At 33.9% G+C, this 14,427-nt stretch overlaps 2 protein-coding genes across 2 annotated transcripts; one reads left to right on the top strand and one right to left on the bottom strand.

Moving 5' to 3' along the window:
• Window positions 1–1,951: 1,951 nt before the first annotated feature.
• Window positions 1,952–5,250, top strand: LOC133669085 (multiple C2 domain and transmembrane region protein 14-like). Its single transcript, XM_062089095.1, has one exon. It carries the CDS (start codon window positions 2,124–2,126, stop codon window positions 5,112–5,114), a length of 2,991 nt encoding a protein of 996 aa, XP_061945079.1. The 5' UTR covers window positions 1,952–2,123; the 3' UTR covers window positions 5,115–5,250.
• A 3,121-nt stretch (window positions 5,251–8,371) lies between these two features.
• On the bottom strand, window positions 8,372–12,764 carry LOC133669751 (beta-glucuronosyltransferase GlcAT14A). Its single transcript, XM_062090016.1, has 4 exons — window positions 12,042–12,764; window positions 11,777–11,852; window positions 11,546–11,661; window positions 8,372–9,172 (listed from the first exon to the last, which is right to left on the bottom strand). Exons 1-4 carry the CDS (start codon window positions 12,526–12,528, stop codon window positions 8,658–8,660), a joined length of 1,194 nt encoding a protein of 397 aa, XP_061946000.1. The 5' UTR covers window positions 12,529–12,764; the 3' UTR covers window positions 8,372–8,657.
• Window positions 12,765–14,427: the final 1,663 nt, after the last annotated feature.

The following is a 14,427-nucleotide window of genomic DNA, read 5'->3' as shown; positions in this document are numbered from 1 at the left end:
GGTTTAAAATAGAAAAGGAAAGATGTTGGTGGTGGAAAATACTTATAAATAAGTTTGTCTATTTATATTAGAACTAAAATAGTTCAGGATCTTCAATAAAATGATTTTTTCAAAAATTACAAAATGTATAAGAAAAGATAAGAAGTAGAAACGACTAGGGTTATAAAGGAAACATCTTTCAACCCTCACTGTTGGATGAATGGCTTTTCATGCCATTTAAATCTTCATAAATCCATTCAATTACTGCATTAAATGCAAGCTACCATTTTTCTTCCCAAGAGACACCTCTTTCAATTAAAGATAGGCCACCTAGCTATAAGAAATCCCATGATTCCTTTGTTGGATAGAAAAATCTTATGAAGAAGGTAAAAAAAGGTCTCGCTTACTAATGGTAACCTTTTTCAAAATCTTTGCGTGATAAATACGTAAAGATTTGAGGGGCTACTGATGGATTAATATGTTTTGTTTTTATTCTTTTATTTGGATTCTCATTTAGAGGAATTAGAGACTGAGTGATAACTCAACATCCTTGGGCTCAACCAAACGCTAGCTCAGCCCACACATGCATGCATGGTTTAATGATTTGCTAGACCCAACACCCCAAGGCTCAACTAAGCATTAAGCTCATACACATATAAAGATATTTCCCCTTTGATTAAGTTAGATATCTCCCTATGATTAAGTATTCTCTGATTAAGTTAGAGATATTTTTTTTAACACAGAAAAGGTTTGAATGCGATCAAGAAAAATATAAAGATGGGTTACAAAGACCCATTGAATCTTTAGAAGAAAAGGTTCTCAATCTTCACTCTTCATGGCACATTTTATTTTTAGAGTCTATTTCTAAAATATCAATATATTTTTTCTCAAAAAAATATTTATTTAAATATCAGAAAGTTTCCAAACTCATAAAAAATATTAACCATGCACCAACCAACAACCACTTTGATACGTACGTGCGCTTTTAATCTATTAACATGGAGTGGAGTGGTTGCTCTGTAGCATGTTAAAGCTTGGAACCACTGTAAAAGGTTGATGATCGATTATCCTCCCTGAAGTAAAAGAGAGGCACAAAAACAAAAGCAACGTTCATTTTTGCAGAGAGATGCTAGTGGCCGCTTTTGGGTGCTTCTTTACTTTATTTGTTAAAAGTGGCTTAGCAAGCTACATGCCAATACGAACTGGATTTTGTGAGAATCTTGATCTGTGCTAAGATAGATTAGATGCCTCGTTGGTCTATCTAATTACGAAAATGCCATTTTAATCGTCTTGATTTTGAAGGCCATCTCAACTGTGGTCCTCTTGCTAGATGTGACTTCGCCGTTCAGGATTATTGGACTCTTCCTTTTCACCTTTCAATCTTGCAAGAAGGTGGGCCGTGAAGGCATTCATTCATTAATGCTCTGCATGCACTTAAATTTCACTGAAGCAGCAGCTAGGTGCCGTTAGATGTATAATTTTGCAGCAAGGCTGGAATGTGAAGGTGCACTATGCCTTAGAACCATGGCAATTTGTAATCTATTATTCTTGTACAAACACAATTGCTTGTTTAAACTGATCTTCATGCATGAATTACCATGACTAACGACACAGTTAGTTAGTTCATGATTTCCATCAGTAAAATTCACAAATCACTCACCATCACAGTTAGTAACCAAATGAAAAGAGCACAGACATTAATTCTTGTAGTAATTAACCACAAAAGCCAGTCCCTGATCTTATTAAGATCTACGTCTGCAAGCATATTTCTATATATTTACCCAGAACAGCACCAGGCACGCTGCTCAGTTCTACCAGCAAAACCCACGCTGCTCTTGCCTCCCTCCACTACGGTACTACCTGCCCAAAATCTCGCAACCCAAAGATCTCTCAACGTGTCCATTCTTGTCCTACGTGTAGTTCCTGACGTGTCCACGCTCCTCCTCATGACTTTTTAAACCCTGCGATCTGCCCCTCCCTTCCATTCACACCCTTTACCGTTCACTCTCTAAAAGGTGAAAACTCTCTCTCTCTAAAAACATTTTCTTTAACCATTTTGTTTGATCTTCAGTTCTTGATCCTTAATTTCTCTCATTTTATTACAACTCGTTGATTGTTTTTTTCCGATACCAAAGATCAAAAGAATGGCAGAAACCTGTACAAGAAAACTGATAGTTGAGGTTTGCAATGCCAGAAGCTTGATGCCAAAAGATGGCCAAGGAACAGCAAGTGCATTTGCTACTGTAGATTTTGATGGCCAAAGAAGGAGAACGAAGACCAAGCTCAGAGATCTGAATCCAGAGTGGGATGAGAAGCTTGAGTTTCTTGTCCACGATACTGACTCTATGGCTACTGAGACTTTAGAGATCAGTCTTTACAATGACAAGAAGACAGGTAAAAGAAGCACTTTTCTGGGCAAAGTAAGGATTGCTGGTAGTGCTTTCGTTAAATCTGGAGGAGAGACTCTTGTTTATTATCCGTTGGAGAAACGAAGCGTGTTTTCGCAGATTAAAGGAGAGCTGGGGCTGAAAGTCTATTACATCGACGAAGATCCTCCGGCTCCACCAGCAGAGCAGAAACCTGAGGAGAAGGCACCAGAGACGGAAGAGAATAAGCCAGCAGAAGAGGCGAAACCTGAGGAAGAGAAAAAAGAAGAGGAGAAGAAAGAAGAGCCAAAGACGGAGTCCAATAAAGAGGCAAAAAAGGAAGAGGAGAAATCAAGTCCACCACCACAAGAGGAGAATCCCAAAAAACCTGACGAGGCAGCTCCTCCAGTTAAGGTGGAGAATCCGCCGTTGGCCGAGAGTGAAAAGAAGCCGTCGAAAGAAGAAAAGGAAAAGGCAGAGATTGTAAAAAGATCTGAGGTAACAATCGGTGATCTTGAACTCCGGTCTTTAGCCAGTGATCGAGGTCGAAGCGCTTATGATCTGGTGGATCGGATGCCATTTCTCTATGTTCGAGTAGTGAAAGCCAAAACAGCAAACAATGAATCCAAAAACCCAGTTTATGCCAAGCTCATGATTGGGACACACAGTATCAAAACCAAGAGCCAGAGTGACAAAGACTGGGATAAAGTCTTCGCTTTCGATAAAGAAGGATTGAATTCAACTTCTTTAGAAGTTTCAGTTTGGACAGAAGAGAAGAAAGAGAATGAAGAGGCAGCACAAGAGTGTTCTCTGGGCACTGTATCTTTTGATTTGCAAGAGGTGCCCAAGAGAGTGCCCCCAGATAGTCCTTTGGCTCCACAATGGTACGCTTTGGAATCGGAGAACTCTGCGGGAAATGAAGTCATGCTCGCCGTTTGGATTGGGACTCAGGCTGACGAGGCATTTCAAGAGGCTTGGCAATCGGATTCAGGTGGCTTATTACCGGAGACCAGAGCCAAGGTGTATCTGTCGCCAAAGCTTTGGTATTTGAGACTAACGGTTATCCAAACCCAAGATTTGCATTTAGGTTCGGGATCCGAAGCTAAGGTTCGAAACCCTGAACTTTATGTTAAAGCTCAACTTGGGGCCCAGCTTTTTAAAACTGGTAGGACTTCTGTTGGGTCAACATCTGCTAGCTCGGCTAATCCGACTTGGAATGAGGATTTGGTTTTTGTGGCGGCTGAGCCGTTTGAGCCATTCTTGACTGTGACAGTGGAGGATGTTACTAATGGGCAGTCAGTGGGGCATGCTAAAATACACGTGGCAAGCATAGAAAGGAGGACAGATAATCGGACAGAGCTTAAATCAAGATGGTTTAATTTGGTAGGTGATGAGACCAAACCCTACACGGGAAGGATACACGTGAGAGTGTGTTTAGAAGGTGGGTATCACGTGCTAGATGAGGCAGCTCATGTGACTAGTGATGTTCGAGCAGCAGCTAAACAGCTAGCCAAGGCTCCAATCGGGTTGCTTGAAGTTGGAATCCGAGGAGCCACTAATTTGCTTCCTGTGAAAACCAAGGATGGTACTCGTGGGACCACTGATGCTTATGTGGTGGCTAAGTATGGGCCCAAGTGGGTCCGGACCCGTACAATCCTCGATCGATTTAATCCACGGTGGAACGAGCAATACACGTGGGATGTATATGATCCATGCACTGTGCTAACCATTGGTGTGTTTGATAATGGAAGGTACAAGCATGATGAAGCTGCAGGAAAACAAGGCAAAGATGTTAGGGTTGGTAAAGTAAGGATCCGTTTATCAACTCTTGATACTAATCGGGTGTACTTCAATCAATATTCTCTTATGGTGTTACTTCCTAGTGGGGCCAAGAAAATGGGAGAGATCGAAATAGCCGTCCGATTTTCATGCTCATCGTGGTTAAGTCTAATCCAAGCTTACACTTCACCAATACTGCCTAGAATGCATTATATAAAGCCATTAGGCCCAACCCAACAAGACATTTTGCGACATACAGCAATGCGTTTGGTGACTGCTCGGCTAACCAGGTCTGAGCCACCACTGGGCCAAGAAGTGGTCCAGTTCATGTTGGATAGTGACACACACATGTGGAGCATGAGGAGGAGCAAGGCTAATTGGTTTAGGGTGGTAGGGTGTCTCACACGCGTCGCAACTTTGGCACGTTGGACTGAAGGGATTCGCACCTGGGTGCACCCACCCACTAGTGTTCTTATGCACATGTTGCTTATAGCTGTTGTGTTATGTCCACATCTAGTGCTCCCCACCATATTCATGTATGCCTTCCTGATCTTAGTGTTCAGATTTCGCTACCGTCAAAGGGTCCCACTCAACATGGATTCGAGGCTCTCTTATGTGGACATGGTGGGACCTGATGAGCTTGATGAAGAGTTTGATGGATTCCCAACCACACGATCACAAGATGTGGTTCGTGTCCGATACGATAGGTTGCGGGCCCTGGCTGGCCGGGCCCAGACACTCTTAGGAGATTTTGCAGCCCACGGGGAGCGTTTAGAAGCTTTGTGGAATTGGAGGGATCCGAGGGCTACTGGGATTTTTGTGGTGTTTTGCTTAGTTGCTTCATTGGTATTTTATATGGTTCCATTTAAGGTGTTTGTAATAGGGTATGGGTTCTATTACCTTCGTCACCCAAGGTTTCGTGACGACATGCCATCTGTCCCGGTTAGTTTTTTCAGGCGACTGCCGTCATTTTCGGACCAAATTCTTTAGAAGTGTGGTGGCACATTTTGGTTTACTTTTTTGGTGAAGTTATAACCACATAAAAGTGTTTTGTAATGTGGTTTATAACTATTGATTGATTTATTAGTTATTTTTTAGCAATAAATAAAGCTTTCAATGCGGCAAAGCGTACCTCTTGCATGTATAATGTCGAAAAGGTTACCATTATTTTGATCATTTATGACATGGGGTTGACGAAAGGATGGATATTTAAAAATACTAGTTTACATGACTTGTGTACCGTTATTTTTAATATAAAAAAATGTTTGTGCAGTGAAAAATAATTTTTACATTATTATAAAACTCAATTCATCAAATTAACTTGTAATTCTCCTATTTGACTTTTTATTTAGCTAGAGTTTAAAGTTAAATTATGTAGAAATTATTTTAACATGATTTAATTGACTTGGTAAATTTAAAAACAACCCAATCGTTCATTAAAAAAAATTTAACAATAAGATTGAGAAAAAAATTGATAAATTTAACAGAAAAAACATATACCTCAATTAGGAGTGTCAATTTCACCTGAATTCAATAAATATTAAGTTTTTCTTGTTTGGGTTTGGGTTTGGGTTAGGTTAGGGTGATACACGAAGTGAAAAGATCGAATTTATGTAAGGTATAGATATTACTTTGTCTCAATCGAAATCTTACCTAAACCCGACCCGAAGTATAGAGATAACCTTAAAATTTTAAAAAATCACAATTATATCCATCTAAAAATAATCCAGAGTTTCTCACTTACCTCTCCACACATACTCACAATTCAAGCATACTCTTTTTTATTATTATTATTTACCAAACCACCAAATTACAAACCAAGTAAAACTCACAAATAAAAATAAACCACAAAAATTCCAATAGTAAAGTTTGAGATAATCACGTTATGTCTAATATATCAAAATACTAGTCTAATCAAACGGTTAAAATAGCCGTTATTAACGAGAAACAAAGCTACCCTAAAAATTGATAAAAAAATAAACCTGGAATTCCAACCTGTGCAAAGTGGTTTCAAAACCAATCTCCACGGTTCAGTGTGAAGAGGAGAGTTGGGCGAACCTCCCTACCCAAATTAGAGCAAATCCAATGATGGACAAAAGCTGAAGAGATCGACAACTTTGTCTTCCTGTGTTAATATTGTAATTCCAAAAACACCCAAGCAAAAAAAAAATCATTATATTATTAAATTGTTAATATAATTATTATATTATTTTTTTAATTAGAAAGGCAAAAATATCATTACCCTATTTTAGTAATGAATCTCTCTAAACCCATTTCCATGGGTTTGGATTAGTTGTTTTTGCGATGATGCCAAAATATCAAGCTTAATAGGGAAAGGAAAATATCATATAATGATGAACAAGTCGTCGCTTTCTTCTACACATAAAGTGCAATTGAGAAAGACTCAAAACTGAGTATCATATAGAAAACAAATTTCAATAAAAAATAAATAATGTTATGATAATAGCAGCATAAAAAAATAGAAGAACAATGAATTTCAGAAAATTAAATAAAAAATTAGAATTAGAATTAAAAACATTATTTTCATTGAATATTCATGAGTATTTTTTAAAAAACAAATCTACAAACTATATTTACCATAAAAAGCTCCAATCTCATTTTAAAGTAAGGCTTTTAATTTTTTAAAAATTTGTTAATATTAATTAAAAAGTAAAACATAAAGCTAATCTTTCTTTTAAGAAGTAAAAGATAGATGCAATTCTAGATCATTTTCTTTTTTATAAATATATTATGCAAATATATCTCATTTTTTAAAAATTTAATGGGAATAAAATTTTGATTTTCTTGTGATAATTAAAATAAATATTTTTAAAAACTCTAATAATTTAAATTTTGAGAGAAAAAATGTATTTCTCTTGTTGAAATTCCTTTGTATTATTTATCTTTTTTTTATTTATTTTAATGGAACAATAATTTTTTATCAACAACACCATTATTTAAAAAGCAAAACTAATTAAAATAAATATATGTCAAAACTTAAATGATTAAATTAAGTGAGAAACAAATGCATTTACTTAACCAAAACTTCATTTTTTTTATTTGTTAATTTCATTTTAATTTTGGAGGGAACATATATTTTTATTAAAATCGTGGTTATTTAAAAAACAAATATCATAATATGTAAAGTAATTATAAAGAAAAAACAAAAAAAAATTATATTTTGATTGTTTTCATACAATTGCATAAGAAAATAAAAGAATAATCAATTGAAGAGGATAATGTAAAAAATGATAATAATAATAAAATGTTTATTCTATTCTCATTGAATATCTACGTCAATCTTTTAAAAACTTGGCACATTTGTTTCCTATAGAATCATAAAAAATAAAATATTACAATTAAAAAATATTATATTAAAATTTTCAAATATCATTTAAAAAAATAAAATAATTGAATAATTTTTAAATATCATTATAGTTAATTATCTAAATACTTTTTTATTTTAAAATATAAAAAAAGCTAAAAAATGATGAAGGCCTGTAGAATCAAGCCCAAACAAGTTAAGGTTTCTTTGTAGTAAAGCTAGGCGTGCAAGCCTTGTCTCGCAAGCCTAAGCACTCCTAGGCTTCATGCTCTTGGTTTTTTTTTTTAATATTTTGAAAGAAACTTCTTGCTAGATAAATAAAAGTAATAGTATTTAAAAATAATTAATTTATGTCTTTTTCTCAAACAGGAATAGAGTTTTTATGGTACTATTTGCAATTTAAATAATTATGTATAAAATTATATTAATAATTTTTTAAATAAATTGCACATTAATATTCTATGAGAATAAAAATAAATATTTTTATTTTTATTAATTTATTATATTATTACTTCAAATTAATTATTTATTTTGAACATTATTGAACCATTATTTTTTGTTTTTGTTTTTAAAAAAATTGTTTTAAAATCATAGCAAGTTTTTATTTGAGAGGCCAATGCTTATGATTAAAAAAAAAACATGTTTTTTCATCAAAATGGAAAAGAAATGAATGAAAACAAAAGGGGATTTACAACTAAAGAAATGCATGGTTTTTCTTTTGAATTTAAATCATTTAAATTTATATGAATATTTATTTTAATTGTTTTTAAGTTTTTATTCAAATAACCATACTACTAATAAAAAAATTACTTTGTCAAGATTTTAAAAAAAAAAAAACACTTAATCATTGGAATCCTTACAAGTATTTATTTTATTGTTACAAAACGAAATGAAATATAGATTTTGAGAATGACTCCGGCAGTAGAATTATAAATTCGTACTTGGACTGACTGACCTGGTTGTAAGCGATTTCCATACATCTTTACTTGTAGTTCATGCAGTCATGTATGAACATCAAAAAACTTGGTGTTTAATTACATTGTAGTTTCTCAAAATGTTATCAATTCTCTCTAGCTGGTATTAACATGTAATAATATTTCACTATAAGCATCTTATATCAGCTTTTCTCAATATATCTCGCCAAACAACCAGCCCAGTAATTATACGACGCATTTATTTGATTTTGTTTTTTCATTCCAAGAGAACTCTCATCTGCATTGCCGCTTGAAGTTCTTTTCTGAAAGAAGTTTGGTCAGCAAATTTTGCAGCCTTCTTGATCCTGGTCCAGGCCTCAAAACACCATAATTCTCATATTGCAAACCTGAACATGTTCCATGCCTTTTGCTACTCCTGGTACACCAGCCACCGTGAGCAAACTGTCCCTTGTATCTCTTAAGAAGCTCACGATCAATCTTATCGAGAACTGGATCATTTCTCTTGAACTTTCTTGCAAATGGCCGGCTGCTTAAGATCATTCTTCTGTAATCTTTAACTCCTAGGGACCGAGGGTGCTGCTTAGGAGGTGTGTCCCAAGTAATGTAATGAAGGTCATGGTTAACTGTGGTGTTTTTATAGTCTTCAGAGTTGCATATTACAGTTTGGAAGTAGCCTTCAGGGGAGGACACGAAGTTGGTGTAGTAGAGAAGAAGAGTCCTTGGCAAGTTGTCCCAGCCCACAATGCTGTACTCAGCAAAAGATCTTGACAGTATGGTCCAAGCAGAACCTGTTATGCAAAGCAATTGAGAGAAATTAATTAGGATTGTTGCAACTATTGGAAACTTGAAAGACACTGCACATATATAGATGAATCCATTTAAAATTGGAAACTGCCACAGAAAATTGTTATTTGATAGGAACATTATGTTTAATGTATTTTTGGAAGATGAAAAGGCTTGAAGGGGTGATCTGAAAGGAAAAAATCAAGATCGCCAGCCCTGCATATTGCAAAGGAAACTGCCACATCCACAATCAAAGCCATTATCTATGTTTTCTGCAATTTGGAATGATTCTGAAATCATGAGGGTTATCAGTCTAAAACCTAATGGCACATAATCTACAGGTAATTTTAGTTATGATGTCAAAGAGATAATCTAGCGTTAAAAGAGAAAAAAGGCACTTTCATTTCCAATTAGTTAGTTTGTAAGAGGATGAACAACCTCCGGGCCTGGAACATATCCAACAACATAGCTGATTGACACTGTTAATTCAGCTTGTAAAAATCTTGATCTTATTTTGTGAAAACAAAATAAAGCATTAATGGAAGAAATCAAACGATTTAAATTCACATTTATCTCATATCCATTATTAAAAGCTAAAAAAAGGAAATCATAAAATCCATGACATGAACACATAAAAGTACATGGCTTGATGTCCTCTTTTGTCAAGAATTTCTATATTCAGTTCTTTCTGCATGTTGCGCCTTGGAATCAGTTCAAAGCAGCTTAGAAGAATCACTTTGTTTATTCCTTTCTTTCAATGGGGGCATTCATTATTATAAATCTACAAAGTTCTCCATAAGAACAGGAGAGCACGTGTATTCTAACATCAACTGGGCCTTGTCATGTGAATTTTCTAGATCGTGCAGCCTACAACATACAGTTGTCTGTCTTTGGTCCCCTTTGTAGGTCATTTCAAGGGCTCACCTAGAAATCCAACCTGGTCACATCTCATTGTCTGGTAGTGATTCAATGGCTATGTTGAGGTTTTACGCAGCTTGCGAAATGGTGGAGCCATACGTGGTTAGGTTGGTGATGGGATGCCTAACATGCTCTGAGAGTAATTCAAAGATGCTGATTATGACATGAAACCCAGCTAGCATCGACAAGAAGTTATCTACCATTACACAATTCTCTGTGCTGTATGATGAAGAAATTAAAGAAAAGAGAGGGATCGATACTTCCACATTAACACAATATTCTGGGCAGCACTCAAACTAAAACTTCATGAAAGATGCATTAAGACAGCACATCAAATCTTTGATGGAAAGTGGTTCTCAACTCTGTCTTTCTCACTTTGTACACTGTCCCTCTCGTTACTTTTTTCCACTTTGAACATGGGCTTGATGTTCGACAGCTAAAACGATAATTTGGCGTTGTGTTTTATTTTATTTTTATTTTTTTTCATCCGAAAAAGAAACGGAAACACCTGCATTTCTATCGTTTAATTGATGATTGCATAGCTACTTGGCTTACGGCTTACCTGAATTGTTGTGACATGACATCCTAACCATTTAGCCGGAAGTTAACCCTAATCTTCCTAGATGTGATTTTTTTTTCTAAGATTGCTACTTGCAGTTTGTTGAAGCTACCATTAATTAGGTCCAAGGTCTTATTCAACTATCAACAAGAATTTTGTTAACAAGAAGTAGAAGATTGATTGCAAAATGATAAAAGCCTGTAAAATTGGACCTACTTGATTAAATTTCTTTAAAAAATATATAGATTCCTTTATATTATATTTCTTTGTACAAAAAAAGAGGCAGAAGGTACAGGGGTTAGGCCTATGGTCAAAATATTGTTTTGTATAAAAATTTGAAAACTATTTTTTATTTAAAATTAATTTTTAATATTTTTAGACCCTTTTTAATGTATTCACAACATACAGTGTACTTTCAAACATGCATTGTCTTTGTTGTAGAGTTCAGGAGATTTGAAAGGAGGGCATAGTTTTAGAAAGTGTGATTTGCATTCTAATCGTTACCATTTAGGTAAAGCCAGGAAGGACTTTTTGTCGGCAATGACTTCATTTGGAAATATGAATGATACAAGGTCCTACTAGTAAGACATTTGGAAATATTGGGCATATTTTCAAATACATCCAAAATAATGGCCAAAAAGCAAAACCCATAAATTAGTAATTCCATTTTTTTTATTTTTTTATAGCGAGTACCATGTACTATGAAATGCGTGCTGTCTCTTCACTTCAGAGCTCACATGCTGTTGATAATCAGGTGGGGCAGAAATAAAAATAAAAATGGTGAAAAACAATGCATGGAGCCCATAGACAAGAGAATGGAAGGTCATGGTGGCAATGTCTTGTGATAAGTAAGGTCCTTCTCACAGCAAACAAAAAGACTGAGAAAAAGAGAGAGAGAGACCTGTATAGAGCTTGAAGGCAGTTGGGAGACTCCTTTGCTTAATTACCCACCAGATCTCTGATTTGTTCAGGCTGGAGAGACCAGGGTCTATCATGATTGGCTTGGCTCTCTTATTCCTGATTGTGATTAATATTATTAATATTTTTAATTATCAAATTCCTCTCATAACTTCACGAAATAAAAAAAATGATGAGCGAAAAAGAGAAAAGGGAAAAAGAAAAGGTTCCCTACAGTTTCCATCCCAGGCGGCTGCTGTGCTGTATAAAGTTGAGATTTCTTGGTATGGTAGAGAAGGCATCGATCAGATCTGATAACAGCAAAGATAGGTGAAATAATTACTACATTATTGAACATAGAGTCTGGAAACAAAAACGAAGCAAAAACAAGAAGAATTTAATGAAAGTAAGATTTGTAAAACACAAAGCCAAGATCAGTGGTGGACAGATAACAGAGGATAGTGCAAATAAAATGAAAAAAAAAGGGCCACTCACCATACCATCTTGGGTGACCAGGGGATAATCAGAGGCACTGAGATTAATGAACCAGTCCCATTTGCAGGTCCTCAGCAGTATTGCCATTGCATGGAGTGTAGTAGCAAGCATAGTAGGACCTCTGTAAGTAACCAGATTTGGTTTCCCGACAATCCAAACATTTCCCACCAGGCCAAAAACTGGATCACTAGACACAAATTCAGCTATTTCTCTATGCTCCTTTTCCGGTGCATCAGCATCCACATGAATCAGATAGTAGTTCCCTGGATGGTACAATGCCTTCAGCACACGCGTTAGCCTCTTCGCGTCACCTCTAGATGCTGATATCAAGTACGCGAACGTTACTGGATATGGCTTGAGGTCTTTCAACATGTTCAAGTTGATCACAGGGTTGTATTTGGCAATGGGTGTGGTTAGTTTTGTTGGGATGTATAGTAGAGAGAAGAGTATCGATGTTACCATGAATGAGATCATGAACAGTTTGATGCCCATTTCATTTAATCGAAGAAGAAGAAGAAGAAAATGTGAAGGAAAGTGATGAAGGGAGGGAGAAATGAAGGTGGCTTAATGGCGAAGGAGGGTATTGTGAGAACGGGAATAATAACGGAGCTCCTTGCTTTAAAGGGAAGGCCTCCGGTTGTCATTATAGCAGTTGTTGACATGGAGATTCATTTAAGTATAGATGGAGAAGAGGAAAGAGATGAAATTACTAAATTAGTTAGGCCTTTAATAAGGTTGGGAATGGATTGTCGCGGGACTCTTGTGGATAGAAATTAAGGTATCAAAAGAGTGAAAATTTCACATGGGTTAGTCGGTGAACTCGAAAGTAGCCCACGCGCCGTCCCAAGTAACTTTTATAGCAAGTATTGTTATGGTTGGGAAATTGGGGTTTAAAATATTTTTTATTTAAAAATATATTAAAATAATTATTTTTATTTTAAAAAATTATTTTTAATATCAGTATATTAAAATAATCTAAAAAATAAAAAAAATAATTTTAAATTAAAAAAATTAAATTTTTAAAAAATATAATTTCAACTGCGTTTTTATATATTACCTGAACCTAACCAATTTTGTGCAGTTATTAATACAGATACCGGTCTAAGTTTTAAAATAAACGTGGTAGGAATTAATTTGCCAACCTAGTAAAAACATTTTGGAAATCTTGTTTAATACATTTTTTTTTTAAAAAGAATGTATTGGTTTAATTTTTTTTATAAAAATATACTGAAATAATTATATTTTAAATTGATTCAGACTAACCTACTTAATCTGTGATCTAAATTATAATCGTGACTAGATTTAATAATCTTGCTTTTAAAATGTATTTTTATTTAATTACTTTTTTATAAAAATAGATATTTATAAAAAAATGAAAGAAAACTATTAAAATTAACACATGATTTTATATGATTTAATATGTATTGTGTAAAAATACAAGGAAAAAAACCAAATTCAATCTTGGATGCATTTGAGATTAAAGGGAAGCAGAAAGATGTGTTGAGAAATGATAGCGATGGTTTTTTATTAGATATATGATAAGAGATATCAATCATCAATCAATTAATATATAACAGTAAAACATATGTAATTTTAAATATATTTTATGATTAAGATACATAAATTACTTATGTATTAATATATTAAAATTTTAACCAATACTCTTTTATCATTTATTAGAAAATTAACACATAAAATGAGTTCCTCTTGCCAAATATGCAAATAAAAAAGAAAAAATAACTAAATATTTCTCCAAATAATTCTAAAGATGCATCCTCTATATTGATGTCGAGATATAAACATAATTTTTTTTAGGATAAAGTTTATAATTTTACTTAAAATAGTAAGTTTAAAATAATTTTTAGTGCTAGGGATTAAAGAAACAAAAACATTCCACTCATAGGAATTTTATATTTTTCAATTAAATTATTTATAACTATTTACAAAAAAAAAAGAAAGCAATCATTGTAATTTTTATATAGGAAAAAGGGCTCCGTAAATTGTGTTTTTATTAGTTTTGATGGTAAAAATACGACGGGATGATATATTAAAGAATTTAATGATAAATTGGATGCAATTAAGCATATAAAAAGACATGTGGGATACAACTCCTAAAATATAAAGATTCATGGAATTATTTTCTCTTTTATATAAAAAAAAACATGATATTATCACTGTTTTTATTGTTGCATTTATTTTAAAAAAATTGTTTTTTGTTATCATAAAATACTAAAATAAAATGGAAATAAGTTGCAATGATTAATTATGAAATATAAGAAATGAAATTATCAATGATTTATTCACTATCATCCTAATAATTATAAACATATTTATTATTTATTATCTCTCAAATTAATTTATAATTTTGAAGTAAGCATAGATCACGATATA

The sequence above is a fragment of the Populus nigra genome, chromosome 12 (assembly GCF_951802175.1).
Source record: "Populus nigra chromosome 12, ddPopNigr1.1, whole genome shotgun sequence".
NCBI lineage: Eukaryota > Viridiplantae > Streptophyta > Magnoliopsida > Malpighiales > Salicaceae > Populus > Populus nigra.
The sequence above is the reverse complement of the archived record's forward strand: the minus strand, read 5'-3'. Positions and strand labels throughout refer to the sequence as shown.

Excerpts from the sequence above, each read along its gene's own strand:
- LOC133669085 (XM_062089095.1), top strand. The coding sequence starts at position 2,124 with ATGGCAGAAACCTGTACAAGAAAACTGATAGTTGAGGTTTGCAATGCC.
- LOC133669751 (XM_062090016.1), bottom strand. The coding sequence starts at position 12,528 with ATGGGCATCAAACTGTTCATGATCTCATTCATGGTAACATCGATACTC. Across the intron at positions 11,662-11,776 it reads AGCCGCCTGGGATGGAAACT|GAATAAGAGAGCCAAGCCAA; the intron begins GTAGGGAACCTT and ends AATCACAATCAG. Across the intron at positions 9,173-11,545 it reads TGCCTTCAAGCTCTATACAG|GTTCTGCTTGGACCATACTG; the intron begins GTCTCTCTCTCT and ends TTTGCATAACAG.